General features: G+C 38.9%; 1 protein-coding gene and 1 non-coding gene across 3 annotated transcripts in view; both read right to left on the bottom strand.

Moving 5' to 3' along the window:
• The window catches only part of APOO (apolipoprotein O), a 56,428-nt gene that overhangs the window by 15,426 nt on the left and 25,241 nt on the right, over positions 1-15,761 (bottom strand). For both annotated transcript variants that reach the window (XM_090264191.1, XM_090264190.1), the window contains exons 3-7: positions 15,092-15,211; positions 12,775-12,829; positions 9,082-9,177; positions 4,995-5,086; positions 741-821 (exon numbers count right to left, since the gene is read on the bottom strand). In XM_090264191.1, the coding sequence (XP_090120317.1) occupies positions 741-821; positions 4,995-5,086; positions 9,082-9,177; positions 12,775-12,829; positions 15,092-15,211 (444 nt within the window). The remainder of the gene's footprint in view (positions 1-740; positions 822-4,994; positions 5,087-9,081; positions 9,178-12,774; positions 12,830-15,091; positions 15,212-15,761) is intronic.
• Positions 3,875-4,013, bottom strand: LOC149991758 (small Cajal body-specific RNA 3). Its single transcript, XR_016508815.1, has one exon.

Raw genomic sequence — 15,761 nt, 5'->3', positions numbered from 1 at the left:
TTAAAAGAGGATTTTGACTTGACAAGAGTCAAAATCAACTTCACTAAGTTTACAATGTAGAAGGTTAGGTTAACATAAGAAGGATTCTAATTCTTCCTTAGCAAGTGGTGCCTCTGAGTGCTTGGAAGAGACATGAGGCCATGTTCTGGGCTCATTCTTTCTTAGCAGGGAAAGAGAGAAAATTCCAGCAAACATAAGCAACATCTAATCAGCTATGTGGCTGTGAGAAGAGCTAAAAGACGACACCCCCTTGCAGTTACACAACCTCCTCCTGTGTCTCTTGTCCATTAGTCAGCGCAGAGAATCTGGCCTGTAGCTGAGATACAGTATTGCGAAAGGAAAGACCAGGAGCTTATGATAAGTCAAACAGCGAGAGGAGTCTTGGTTTTTGTCTTTTGCCTCGGAGCATAGTTATGTTCTCTTCGCCTCCAGTTTTGATAACATTTTCACGTAACATGCTATACTTTGAGAAAATTATAAATACAATACAGTGGAAATTATTGCCTAAGACTGCTGTGGCATGCATTTTATGCTTACTATGTGTTCAGCCCTGCTGATAATGAGCAAAAAGCATGGGAGTCCTATTGCTCCTCCACTAAGGGTCACCACAGAATCTGAGCCAGAGGTGTAATAAATAGAAAAGGCAAGATTGAGCAAGAGGGTTATCACGAATTTTACAAAACCCTAGAGAAACCACATATTTAAAGCCAAAGGAAGATAATAAAAAAGATCTTTCTCACCTTTTGAAAGTTCTCCTTCCACAAATCTTCTACGAGTATGTATCCTCGTAAACCCCAGTCATATAATTTCTCCCCACTGACCTTGAAACAAAATATAAAAGATCCATTGCTAGTCCATACGTGACTGGTAAGGAAGAGAATATTCCATTTTCCTGTTTCCGATATAACTCTATTTAAGCATATGATGACTACAGAAGCCTTGGGACATATACATTAAAACTGTGCATTGTGAGCAAATAAAAAATAGTAAAAAGGATAGAATAAGAACAAAAATAGTTTGGTTGTGTATAGTTATCATTTAAAATAATTTCCTATTAATCAGGTATATATTCCAAAGTTTCACAATTTCAAGAATGAAATGTAGGGAGATCACTGCCGATAGGGATACTCCTAAAAATCTACCTACCACATCTAGCACGTAACACCCAACGAAGTCACATTTGCCAAGCTGAAAATCAATTGTTCATTTTAGAAGCTTAGGTAAAGAACTGGTGAACCCAATGAAGATGCTCTCAGTTTTCCCAGGTTCCCCAAAACTATGTCTTGGAGTTTCTACAGGGATTTTGCCTCCTAATCCAAAATCCTTTCTACAATTTCCTGAGAGGTAGGTCCCTGAGTCAGAGAGTATTTTGGGGTCAGGGGTTCACTACTTTAAAAGGCACTTTGTCCACCTTTGGCTAGCTAACTTTAATGGTTGGAAACTTTTTTTTTCAAGTACTGAGCTTTCTTTAAAAAAAAAAAATGCTTCCAGTAATTTGCATTCATTGGTCCTAGTCATAAGAAAGAATGTTCCGTCTTGCACATGACAGTACTTCAAATTTCTGAAAAGTTATTATTCTCTTCCTAATTTTTATAACAATTTATCCATATATTGCATTTTAGTTTACAAAGCACATTCACATGAATTATCTCTATTCTATGTAACAACCCGGTGCAGTAAGTAGGCAAAGAGAAGGAAATATGTAGAGGCCAAGTGATGCATCTAAGGTCATGGTGCTAGTAAATCCAGAGGTCATTGTAACGTGCTCATTTGTCACAAGTTATAGTCTTCCAGCTGCTCCAACTGTTCTTCAAATATGGTAAAATATGATTCTTGGACCCACTGGGAGACATTTCAAGCATTTACCACATATATAGTACTGTTTTCGGTGTTATCAATTTCTGAGAGGAAAATAACATTAACTATCATTTTAATGGCTTTCTTACCGCACTTTTAGCCAAACACTACTGAACAGAAAACAGATTGTATACAATTAAGAGGCGTGTCCAAAGTCAGAGTAGTCATTAAAAAAAAACACACATACAGTTTAAATTGTGAAATAGGAACCAAATGATGCTAAAACAATATCAGAAAATCTTTTTCAATCACTGATGTTTGTTTTGTTTTACTTTGGCAAAATACAAATAGCATAAAATGTACCATTTTAACCATTTTTAGGTGTACAATTCAGTGGCATTAAGTACATTCACAATGTTATGCAACCATCACCACTATCCACTTCCGGAACTTTTTCATCATCCCAAACAGATCACTAATGTTTCATACCCAGTGAAAATAAAGTTAATAATTTTGTTCTGGCTTACCTTAGCTGTAAAATAAAAGACAAAACTCTTTCCCACTGATTTAAAAAATAATTTAGAATACAACTCAGATTTGAATCCTACTATCTTGGTTGTGAACACAAAAGATCTTTTTCAACATATGCTATGGCATATACGATCTTAAAAAAACTTCTACTGCCCTGGCAGTAGTGCATTGAGCGCTGGCCTGCAAACCAAAGGGTCGCCGGTTCGATTCCTGGTCGGGGCACATGCCTGGGTTGTGGGCCAGGTCCCCGGTTGGGGGTGTATGAGAGGCAACCACACATTGATGTTTCTCTCCCTCTCTCCCCTTCTCTCTAAAAATAAGTGAAATATTTTTTTAAAAAAGACTTCTACTCAGGGGGGCAGCCACCTATGCCTCTCAGCTAGCAGCCAGGCCCACCTTGTCCATTTACTATTGAAACCATAACAGACTGACATAATGTTAGATTCTTTTTATGACCTAGAGCAGACAGAAGGACCCACTGTTCCTGAGCTGGGGTGGCAACAGGCAGAGGAATATTAAGTATCTGCTCCCAGGACAAGTCCATGCTAAAGAGATCTTACTGGCAATTGTCACCAAAGCCATCAATTTCCCACAGCTGGAGTACAATCTAGGAATCTAGACTCAATCCTGTCAAGAGGACTCCAAGAAGCTCAGTGTCATGTCAGTCTGGCTTAGTCCTCAGAGCCCAATTCTGGTGACAGCACTGCTGCTCCTCCTAGGACCAAGTCTCCTTGCAATATGGCAGTTCTGGCAACTGGTCCCTGCCTCCATAAGCTGTCCAGGAACTCAAAACCTACAGCCTACTTCACTCTTGCCAGTTCTCAAAGGGACTCTATACCTAGCATCCCACAAAGTCCAGACATCACTGCCCTGAAGGAATCCAGTCTACATCAGAAGTTCTCAAACATCATAGGCACTAAAATTCCCTGGAGGGCTTGCTGAAACAGATGGCTAAGCTTAACTCTCAGTATCTGAGTCAGCAGATCTGGGCTGGGGCCTGAGAATTTGCATTTCTGTCTTTAACTTAAAAAAAAAAATGTGTTATTTATTTTATCCAAAAGAACGTATTTCCCTATCACAAAGATCTGAGAACACCACCACCAACGGTAGCAAAGCTGAAGTTATACTGATGGGAGGTGGTGTTCACTGGGTACTCCCATGTCCCAGACGTCATAAAGGAGGAAAAGAGTAAAAGAAAAAATACTCAAAACAAATCCAAAACCCATGATGACTTCCAGGACAGACAGGACATGACAGTTTCTTTCTTCTTTCATTGTCAGCGGCAGGTGTATTTCAGCAGGATCGCGTACAATTTAATGTAAGTAAACCCTTCACATCAACTCTAGTACTTTAACTATAACCTGTTCGCAGCAATTAGCACAGTGGATTCCTATTTTCAAACACCATAAGGTACCTCAGAAACCAGTTAAGATGGATGCAGAAGTAACCTCATTTGGTTGCCTTTTCATACCCCAGGACAGTTAAATCAGCAGAGATATTAAACAAAGCGTCAAGGAAAGCAGTACCTGGAGTGCTGGTTTTAAAGGCTGTATGGAGGGGAACGATCGGACTTAGTCAGCTGTCATAAGCCAGACAGAGACCTCCATGTTTATGTGGGATCACTGCAATTTGTAGACAAAAGACATTTTTCATTTGTCCACATGGATATTCCTGCAGGTTCCATGAGAATTTGCATTTCTCACAAGTTCCCAGGGGATTCTGATATTGCTGGTGCAGGGACCATACTTTGAGACCTCCTGGTCCAGCTGTTACCGACTGAATTATGTCCCCCACCAAATGCCTAACCCACAATGTGACTCTATTAAGAAATAAGGCCTTTTACGAGTAAAAGAGGTTATAAGGGAGGGGCTCTAAACCAGTATGACTGGTGTCACTGTACAGTGAGGACGAGATACCAGGGACATGTGCCCACAATGAAAAGGCACGTGAAGACACAGCAAGAAGGCAGCCACCTGCAAGCCAAGGAGAAAGGCCTCAAGAGAAACCAGCCTTACTGACTCCGTGATCTTGGACTTCCACCCTCCAGAACTGTGAGAAAATAAATTTGTGATCTAAGCCCCACAGTCTGTGGTGTTTTGTTACGGCAGCTCGAGCTGACTAAGAAATCAGCTTTAGCCACGTTGCCGGCCACTGTGTTCCACTTGCTAGGATGCCATGAAGCTAAGGCCTGAAGCAGGGCGCTCTCAGCAGAGAAGACTGTAGTCCCTGAAGTGCCCAGCAAGGACAGCGAGGTCAGCTCTAGGACCAGAGGCAAGGCACGGAGGGTCAGGCACAGGCCCGTGCCTGCAACTCCAAGGAAGGCAGGTTGTGACCGGATACGCCTGAACTGAGAATGACCCGTAACTATCAACTCTGCAATTTGAGTCTCTAGACTCCATGTCAACATGCAAAAAAAAAAAAAGGTCTCTTAGGTTTTCTTTTATTAATATTCAAATTAGTGTGCATTCTCTGACTACTGACATGATTGGAAGGAGGGACAGAACTGAGGTACACAGTGGAGAAAAAGTCAAATTTGCTATATTCATTTATATGCACCAACAAATTTTAGTCTGGTGTTATAAAAGCTATAAAATAAAATAAAGCAATAAACCCATACATACATAAGCAAGAATAAGAGGCATCTTAACTTACTGGGTCTAACTTACCTGGAAAAATATGATGGCTTGTTGTGGATAATAAAGAGAGGCAGCTAATCCCATGAAACCAGGTGGATACACCAGCTTCTTTATTTTTGACCCTATTAAATAAAAGGTTGTGAACACTGTCAGATGATTCCATCTTAACCATCTCAATTTGCTGGTACATCTAATGCTAAATAAGATTTCTTTGGGTCCCTGGACAGGTAGCTCAGTTGGTCAGAGCATCGTCTCCATACACTAAGGTTGTGGGTTTGATCCCTGGTCAGGGAACATACAAGAAGGAACCAATGAATGCATAAATAAGTGGAACAGCAAATCTCTCTCTCTCTCTCTCTCTCTCTCTCTCTCTCTCTCTCTCTCTCTCTCTCTCTCTCTCTCTCTCTCTCTCTCTCTCTCCCTTCTTCTCTCTCTCTCTCTCTCTCTCTGGGAAAAAAAAAAGACTTCTTCAGTCCTAGATTGACAGAGAATGTGCCCAATTAACATATCAAAAAGAACTACCACACTTTCATAGCTTCAGTGCAATACAATTCATGCAACTCACCTGTTTAAAGTGTACAAGTCAATGGCTTTTAGTGTATTCACAGAGGTGTGCAACTGTCACCACAATTAATTTTAAAATATTTGCATCACCCCCAAAAGAAGCCCCAATCCATTAGCAGTCACCCCCGATTCCCCCACTCTCCCCAGCCCTAAGGAAACTTATCTACTTTCTATCTCTAAGGATTTGCCCACTTTGACATTTCATATAAATAGAATTATATGACATGTGGTCCTTGTGACTGGCTTCTTTCATCAGCACAACGTTTAAGAGAACCATCATTTCTAAGGAAACAGAAAAAAGATTTTTATGCAAAGAAAAACCCCACATTATTTTGATTTCTAAGGTTTATGTCCTTTTACAGTAAACTGGCTTCCTGTTTACATAATGAACACAAGTATCCCTCTCTTCTTTCTAATACTTCATGATAGTTAATAGGACAATAATGAAATACAAATAAACCTACAACAAAGAGAAGTGTGCAGAGGGGCCGCTGACAGATAAGAAGTACCAACCAATTTTCAGAAAATGGAGATTGGACAGAAGAAGCAAGAGGACACACAGCCTTGAAGTCCTGCAGAGGGAGTATAGCGGAGGAGGGAACAGAATGCCCCAGCAGCCCAGAGATGGCAGGTAGTGTGGAGGGTGGAAAGGGCAACCAGGGATCGAGACAGGGCTATAAATGCAAGTCCTATGCATGGACCAGCTGCCCTTCTCCTTCCTTCACATCACCTCAGGGCAAAACTGCCTATGGCCAGGCACCTCTCCAGGCAAAAATGTACGAAGTGGATGGGGTATCTCTCGAGAAATGCCACAGATTTTCTGTTGAGAACCAAGGGAACTGGTGTGTGTGCCTTTCTCACTCAGGCTCTGAGGGTAGGCAACCCCTATTAAAGTCAGTTGCCATCCAGCTCACCCTGAGGTAGAACCTGCCTGCCAGCAAGCCCTATCCATGCACAGCAAGTCCTTATTCGCATTTCAATCACTTTGTTCTGAAACATAATGGACAATCAAGGATCACGAGTCATTTGAGGAAAGCCTGCAATATAAGAGATCGAGATAAGCAAGAAGGAAGAAAATGACCCTCTAGGAAGCAGAAGTTTAAAACAAAACTAAACCTGTAATTAAGTATCACTGAATAAATTAAAGACGCTACTACATTAAAAGAAAAAGGTTCTAAGAGAAAGGAACATTGACAGAACAAGAAAGAGGTCTTGGAAATGACCAAGTAAAAAAATTTTAAAAAATAATCAAGACAATATGAGACATACAGGTTAAGTTTAAACAGCTTGGTCGCTAATACAAATTCAGGAAAGACAAAGATGAGAGTAAATTTTCAAAGAAATACAAGATAAACATCTCCCTACAGCTGAAGGCTGAAATGCCCAACCAGGAATGAAACAACTATATGTAATCACAGCACCATGTAAATCCAGAGCACTGGAGATTAAGAGAAGATCCTCAAAGTGTCCAGGAAAAAAAAAAAAAAGAATCACTTCAAAAGGAACAAGCTTCCAGAGTGGACGCTGCCTCTCACTTCCGCAACTCTGGTTGCTAAACATATGGCCTTCAAACTTTTGATGGAACAAACTATATACCCAACCAAACGATCACGTGGTATGAGGACAGAAAGGAATTTTCAGACCTGCCAGGACGTGGAAAGTTTACCTCCAACATAGGCTTTTTTGAAAGTGACTTAAGCATATAGTTGAATAGCATGGCAGAGCCAAACAATGACACGATGACATGGAACTGGAAAAGGGGGTGAAACACAAGGAAGTGCGGAGCTGTGACCCAAGACGACAGCTGTGCTGTCTCAGTCCAGACAGTGAGAGGATGTGCAGCCCTGGGAAAAGGGGAATTGAGCAGGAGAAACCTGAGAATAAGGTTATGAAAACAAGTAGAGGGTGAAACAGGAAAACACACTTGAAATGGTCTTGACCCGAGAAATGGTTTCCACTGAGAGGCACAGGTTTATACATGGGATGCATATAGATGCTAGTGCAATGTATACTATTAACACTTACACAGAATAATGTATAAGTGCTATTTATTGGTTTTTAACTATAAACAAATTCCCAAAGACGGAATGGGGATTGCAGAAGAGAATACAAATATTACCAACCTAGGCTCAGACAATGGGTGAATGGATAAAGAAACTGTGGTATCTATATACAATCAAATGCTATATACAATCAAATGTTATTTATCCTTTAAAAAGGAGACCCTGCCACTTGCAACAACATGGATGAACCTGGAGGGCATTGTGCTAAATGAGATAATCCAGACACAGAAAGAAGAAAAACTGCATGATCTCACTGATATGTAGGATCTTTAAAAATCAAATACATAGAAAATCAAATACATAAGAGTATTAGGGTGGTTACCAGGGGTGGAAAGGTGGGAAAATGGGCAGATGTTATGAGAATGAATAACTCTAAGAGATCTAATGTGTAGCAGGGTGCCTATAGTTAATAACATTGAATCCTGGAAATTTACTAAGAGATTTCATGTGCTCTCATTACACACACACACACACACACACACACACACATAATTATGGGAGAAGATATGTTAATTAGTAGCCAAGATTTGAATATCCCAGCCTTGGGATCTTCATAAATTCCAAACAGTATCTAAATAAGACAGGAATGCTTTTCTGGACAGCTTTACAGAAAAGAAGGGAGTTGGTTCAACTATTTCGCAAGTTGATTAGTAAAAATAAATTCTAAATTTAATTCTTATATAGACAGGAGGAGGGTACAGAAACTCCAACAAAAGTTCATTCCACAGGCTGGGGCAGTGGCACCAGCATAGCATTTCTGCAGATTCTAACATAACGGTTAAGGCACGTATAGCAAAGGTTTTTAAAACTGGAAGAATGGGTACCAAACTAGTCTCCAGTTACCTTTTATGGGGGTCTGATTACATGGTTCATAAACTCTCTATTTTGGGAATTTCTGAAGTCTGAATTTCATAATCAGTGAAACTTCAAGTAGTTCATAACAAATTCACTTCATCATAGTGAAGGACTTTATCATCCTTCGTTTCCTATAAATGTTTTATAATCCAGCAGTGCAGTGTAGTAATATTTTTAAGGTGGCATTTGTTAGCTTTTAATTTGGTTAAAATTTTTTTCTATCCTCAATGACTGAAGCTATGACACATCAAAAAATTAATACAATCTTTATAAAATCATTCTTCTACTTACCGTGATTAATAGCCTGATCTTAACAGTGAAACATTTGAAAACACTGTCTCAGGAATGACAGACTTTGGTTAACAAGTTTACTCTTTCTGTACCAAAGAGCAACAGTAACTTGACCAAGTGTGCATATAAAGGATACCTCATTTCTTTTTTCAACCAAGAACATACAATTTCTTTCATTTTACTTTTTAAACAATTTCCACATACACTTAAAATCAAGTATATTGGAGGAAAAAATCGTATCAATGGATCCAACTCATTGTTCTAAAAACTGGTAAGTGAAAAGAAAGAATCAAATATTTATGTTCTCTCTCCCTTATGAACTGTTTTAAAAAAACTGTACCTACCTCTAGCCAAAAGGAGTCCAACAACGCCAGCAAACCCAATAACACCAAGTCTTGGAAAAAATCCAGGAGGTGCATTTTGGAGATATTCATAGCTGTCTACAATAGAATCAGACAAGAAAACAGTTCCATAAATTGCTCATTAAAGAAACAAAACAAATCTCAAAATATAATTAGTATATGTAGTATCAAATGCTTTTCAAATAATGTATTCTTCACTTTCAGCTAATATGCTTCTTTTCAACACATTCTTTTTATGTGATGAACATGATTTACTGTTCACGTAGCAAGTATCCAATTTTCAAACACCTCTCATCTGACAATCTATTGACAGTACAGTAACGTTAGAGTATCTTCATATTCCTAAAGGCTACAGACCTGAATCAGCCATTTATGCACAGGGAGAAATACAAATAGAGGGATCCCTTGCTATCCAAACTCCTGTTATCCAAACACAGAAACACAGAACACGGGCATACCTTTGAGATATTGAGGTTCGCTTTCAGACCACCACAATAAAGTAAATTACATGAATTTTTTGGTTTCCCAGTGCATATGAAATTTATGTTTATACTGTAGTGCAGTCTATTAAGTGTGCATTATGTCTAAAAGAACAATGTATACACCTTAATTAAAACATACTTTATCGCTGAAGAATGAGAAAATGGTGCTGATAGATCTGCTCAATACAGAGTTGCCACAAACCTTCAACTTGTAAAAAAAAAAAAGCAATAAAGCAAAGCACAATAAAATGAAGTACCTTAGACTTGGATAAATCTATCACTCTCTGAAGCTTTGCTGCCTGCTCTCTGAAACTCAGGAACCAAGTACATAAAACTCAGGGAAAAAGTTATCTTTTGTCATCTGAACTTATTATTCAAACTCAAGAACAGAATAAATTTGGGTAATGAAGGAAACTTGTAGTGCAAGTATACATGGAAAATAGTCACTGTTGGTAGCGATAAAATAAATAGAAATAAAAGCAGCACGTGAGCCTCTCTGCCATGATTGAACATGCCTTATACCTCATTCGCATGATCCCACATCTCCTCTCCTCTCCTCTCTTCTCTTCTCCACTGAGCCAATCCCACCAAGTAAGAGCCAGCTTAAGTCCTAATTCCTCAGAAAAGTTTCTCCTGTGCTCATCAGCCCACACCTCGCTTCCTCCTCTAAAATCCCATCATATTTATTCTTTGTACCATAATTTGGTACCTACTCCTACAGCACCTTGTGTTAAATTAGTCAGGGATATATTTTATGTCTCCACAAGGAGAACATACACTACTTAACGGTTCATTGCTCAGAATTCTATGTTACTTTCCTCAGTGGTACGAGTGGATGTTCATTCAACGGGTTATTTAAAATACTGCTAGGTTGCTCTGGCTGGTGTTGCTTAGTGGATTGAGTGCCGGCCTGCAAACTGGAAAGTTGCAAGTTTGATTCCCTGGTCAGGGCAAGAAAATAAAAATACTGCTAGGAGTTGATGAAGGCTTAATGGATTAACAAATGGCCTTTAGCTAGGTCATGACTTAAAAAGTCTCACATCTCTTTCTCAACCTCATCTCCAGCAATCTGCTTCCAGTTCCCAGCACATGCCACACTGAGTCATACACCCAAGCATTGTGGTGCTGTGCCCTCTGTGTGGCTACCTTTGTTTATTCAAGATTTATCTCAGAAGTCCCTCCCTGACTGTTCCCATCTCCCCAATCTCTATTAAACTAGTCTCCTTCCTCTGTAACTTCAAGAGTAGTCTGTGATCGTCTCTGTGTTTGCACTAAAATTGAATTTATTATATGCAGCAGTGGTTGGGACCACTGTCTTAACCAGCCTTGATCTTCAGTGCTTGCCATTATGATGACTTACGTGGACCTGACTAATTGGAATACTCAGTAACTCTCTCCCACAGATAATACCTGACACACGCCGCTTTTCCTTTTCCTGGGTTCTTCGGGAAATGTGGCGATCATTTTAAATACTGCTCTAGGGTTTGTGCTGGTTGGTGGTACTCACTCCTGTCTGGCCTTTTACTTACTTTGCCTTTAACCTTAATTTTCTAGCTTCTTGCCTGGGCCATCTGAGACAACTTTCTACTTCCCTTTATTTTCACCTACCAGCACGGTGTTTTCAATTCGAGGCATGGACACAGGGAAGCTGATAGAAGGACAACCAGATGGCCTTGGTGAGCTGAGCCATTGGGGGTAAATCACCAAGAGATGGGAAAGAAGATATGCTGCAAGACTACGCCGAAGCCGAAGCCCAGCTGGGAAATGGACTGATCGCCTTGGCAGACAACAACACGGCTCAGAATGCAGTGTTTCTTCTTATGAGTCCAAGAGAAGAAAAGACGTGTTGCAATCATGCCTACTACTATGAATCAATGGGAAACAGCAGGTGACAGTGAAGGGACCTCCTTCAGTCACATATGTACAGATAAAAGATCAGGAGTTCTTTAGTTTCCTCAGGTAAAACATGCAGGTGATAAAGTACCTAACTGTCAGGGTTGTTATGAGGATTATACATAACTTAATATCTTTAAGTACTCAGACTAGTTCCTAGAAATATAATAAGCACTATATAAAGTATTTACAAGATTAATAAAATTAAGATATTACTTATTAACACACATGAATAATTTAAAGAACCAGTAGGCTATTAATATGTCTGTCTTCAAATGAAAAATTTCTTTATCTGGTAGTTTCAGGGCTATCAGCATTTCAACACTCTATGATGATCTTTGCAAAGAAGTAAACTACACTCATTTTATTTTCTTCCGTCATGAAAGCAAACACTTGTAAAAAATAAGAATTCTATTTGTCAAGATGCCCAATAAGGGGAATGAAATATGTTACCAGTTCCTGACTGAGATTGGTCAAGACATACACTGTGAATGAGTCACTGTGTTAAGTGATTGTGAAAAATGATCAATGACCAAAAACACCAATGAAGGCAGCTTTCCCCAACCGCTCCTTTCCCCGGGGCAGTCTCATGATGTGTCTCTCTCTCTTGTTTGTCTCTCCCTCCCTCTCTCCCTCATTCTTTCCATACACACCTTTATCCCTCTCCTTCCCCCAGGGTGTTCTCTCTGCCCTTTTTTCCCTTAAGTTCCAAGGGCCCTTCTTTCGCCTCTGTGACTCATTTCCTGAGCCCACAGAGCCCAGCTGGCTCACCTTTGCCACCTGTGACTTTCTAAATAAACGTCCTCTTATAATGTGAAAATATAAAAATAAAAAATAAAAACCAGTGAAAAATATAAAAACACTACTAATTGGCAATAAGGCATTTCCTAGGCACACCAATCGAGTTCCTTCCTGCCGTTGAATGTCTATAAAATATATTAATAGCTGTGCAGAAGAGCTCTCCTGATTCTGAAAACCTATTGATGAGTTAGTGTGGGTTAGTGTGAATTCGGGACATTGCACCTGAATAGACTTAAAGGAAAAAACCCAGTATATCAGTACTGGCTAGCCCAACAATAATAATGATCTTGAAGTAACTTACCTGAGTGTTTAGGGACCCTAATCCTCTGAGGTCTAATGAAAACAATAGATCATCTTTCTAGAAAAATCTATATAGCTCTAAAATTCTGCATACAATTTTAATAATTCACAGATCTTCTTGGAACCCATCTATGGAACACAGTTAAAGAGTCCAATGTTAATGAAGAAACTGATTATACATCATTAAAAATCAACTTACCTAACCCCCACTTAACCAAACTTTGCATCTTGGGCTCCGTTTGGGAATACATTTCCTAAAAAGGTGAAAAGAAAATGAATGAGTAGGATTTGCTGATTAGAAAGTAACAATAAATATATTTGCCTTTACTTAATAAATTATCATGTTATCAACACTTTTTGAACAAAGATTTACTGTCTATCTGGGTTTTTTGTGTTCCTTATTTTCTTTTGTAATTTCCTCTTCACCACAAATTGCTCAGCAGAATGGCTTATGACTGCCACAGGAAGCAAAGATTTCAAGTAGAGTGGTTTCAACAACCCAGCCTTTTCATTTGCCGTTAAAACACAGGAGAGAATGGACAAAAATCAATCCCCTCCGTAATTAAAGCAGCAATCCTGTCCCTGTGAGATTAAATCTGTCTTTCATGTTAAGTCTAATTTCTGATTTGCCATGATTTTAGAGCCTATATCTAAAAAACTGCCCATTTGAAGCAGGAATGACTAGCTTTAAGGGGACAAAGGAGTCTATATCTAAGTTTGGAAAGACACTTATCCTAGTTCTAAAGCAAACGAAGTGTTAACATTCTCTTAACAACAACAAAAAAAGACTTTGTACATGAATATCAGATGATCATAAAGAAAACAAGGAGCTAGCTAGAAGGCACCCACCTTCAAGAAGTCTACACTGAAGATGGGAAAAGAGATGTGCAGGCATCAGAAGGCATCAGAACCAGTTGCCACTTGGAAAAGGACTTTTTAATATAAAGTTCAAGTCAGAACAAGTTATCCTAATACTGTTAAATGGGCCTAAATAGTAAATGCTAAATCTGGAGGAGGACATAAAAAAAGATAAAATAACTGAATATCACGTCATTAAAATTTATTATTGATTTTTGTTGTCCATAAAAAACAGAAAAGCTATGGATCAACGTCTAGAATGACTGCCCTCTTCTTTTTGTTGTCATAATCTCTTTACTATGAAGAAAAGTTAAATTAGTTTTTGAAGAAGGGGGACAGAAATTGTTGGTCTGAAAAAGGAACCAAGAATTTAAAATATTTCTATTCATGAAGACTTTATTCTATAGGAAAATAAAACCATTATAATCACAAAAAAATGTTATTTAGAAGAAAGGCATATAAACATGTTGATAACTATTCTATCATCTAGAGAGGTATTTTGCTGTACTGAGTATCATACACAGATGGGAAAGTAAAAAATAAAAAGCAAACTTAGGTTGAAACCTAAAGAGACAAAGTACTTTCATAACCAAAAAAAAAAAAAGAGAGAGATAACAGTAGTCATGCCTACATAATACAAAAATATTTGTACATCTTTGCTGACCTTATCTTAACCACTAAGCATATGATTTAAAAATCTTCTAGAACAAGAGGATAAAGTCTAAGTGTTTTAGAACACATTATAGTCTTTAGGTATTTCATAACTCAATAATATGGTTATAATATTTATGTATAATGGCCTAATTTATATTGTTGATAGAGCCTATGCTTACTATTTTCTTTCTAAATTGGTTCAGCATTGACATAGACAATGGAAAGCAAAAAACTTTAAGTTCTGGATGAAAACTGAGTTTGTAAATCTCAAGCAAAGTAACTGTAGACCATGTCACACACACTCCCACACATCTACATGATTTTTACTAATTTTCAAAATTAAGATCAAGTACAGCAAATATATGTATCAAGCCCCATGAAAGCATTCTATAGATCATAAGCTTCGGTTTTAGATGTTAAAAATCACAGAAACGCCTTCATGAACACAATGACAAATGCATGATCTAAAACCTGAGCAGTGACAGAAGCCAATCTGTATAAGTCGTTCTTAGATTATTGGGGCAAAGAGTTCAGTACTCAAATATGTAATTCCTCCCTTTTTTAGTTATTTACCCTCCTGTTATAGCATTCAAAATACTCTGTAACCATTAGTTCAAAGTGGTACTGATTTGTAGAATCTCTGGGCAGACTTCCCAATTTTGACATAAATGGTTACACTGTATCCTTTTCCTTCCTTTGGACAAGTGTTTCATAGTTGTGACCAACAAGATACTTACCAGCCCACCACTCCCTAGTGACGGTGCTAGACCTACCTAGTGGGAAGGAAATTCTCTGTGCAGCTATGACAACAGGAACCACCAGGAAGTTAGGGCTCTCTGCTCGCCTGCCCCCCCCCAAGATGGCACTGATGAACATTTGTAAGTTGGGCGCTCTTAAGCTGGAGCCCTTTATCATGCCTTTTTCTGAAAACGTGCAGCTGATACAGACTTTTCACTACTGACTAAAACAGGAATGCGTTCACTCCATTTTCAGAAGAGCTGTACCTGACACCAACTTGTATATGGCTCACAATACTGTCGGAGATGTGAGATGCTTTCTTCAAGTTGAGTCCTTGGCTCTTCCACATATTTAGACTGACCCTCGGGAACGGAGTAGAGTGAAAGCTGCATACATTAAACAAAGAAAACAAAAAGAAATAATGTCTATACAACAGTGAGATAACATAATTATCAAATCTGTAAGCATCGTATTTCTAATAATTCGTGATTTACAGGGACTCTAAGGGTTACATACATCCTAAATCTTGCTTCAGAGGATCTCTATGCCTTACTTACTACTTTTTTCTTTAAAAAAAAGATTTCCAACTTCCTTTTCTTAAAGATTTTATTTATTTATTTTCAGAGAGAAGGGTAAGGGAAGAAGAAAGAGAGGGAGAGATATATCCATCTCATCCGCCCCCAACCAGGGATGGAGCCCGAAACCCCCACATGTGTCCTGACTAGGAATTGAACCAGTGACCTTTTGCTTTGTGGGATGATGCCCAACCCACTGAGCCACACCAGCCAGGGCACCTTACTTATTATCTTGATCAATCAGGCCAAGGCCAAGAGGGCAGGGCTATGAGGTATTCTACCACCCCCCTGACACCCTACTGGTAGCAGACAAAGCAGCTCCCCTCTATTTGTTTTATATATTGAAATTTGGTTTTTAACC

The sequence above is a fragment of the Furipterus horrens genome, unplaced genomic scaffold (assembly GCF_987537825.1).
Source record: "Furipterus horrens unplaced genomic scaffold, mFurHor1.1.pri manual_scaffold_17, whole genome shotgun sequence".
NCBI lineage: Eukaryota > Metazoa > Chordata > Mammalia > Chiroptera > Furipteridae > Furipterus > Furipterus horrens.
The sequence above is the reverse complement of the archived record's forward strand: the minus strand, read 5'-3'. Positions and strand labels throughout refer to the sequence as shown.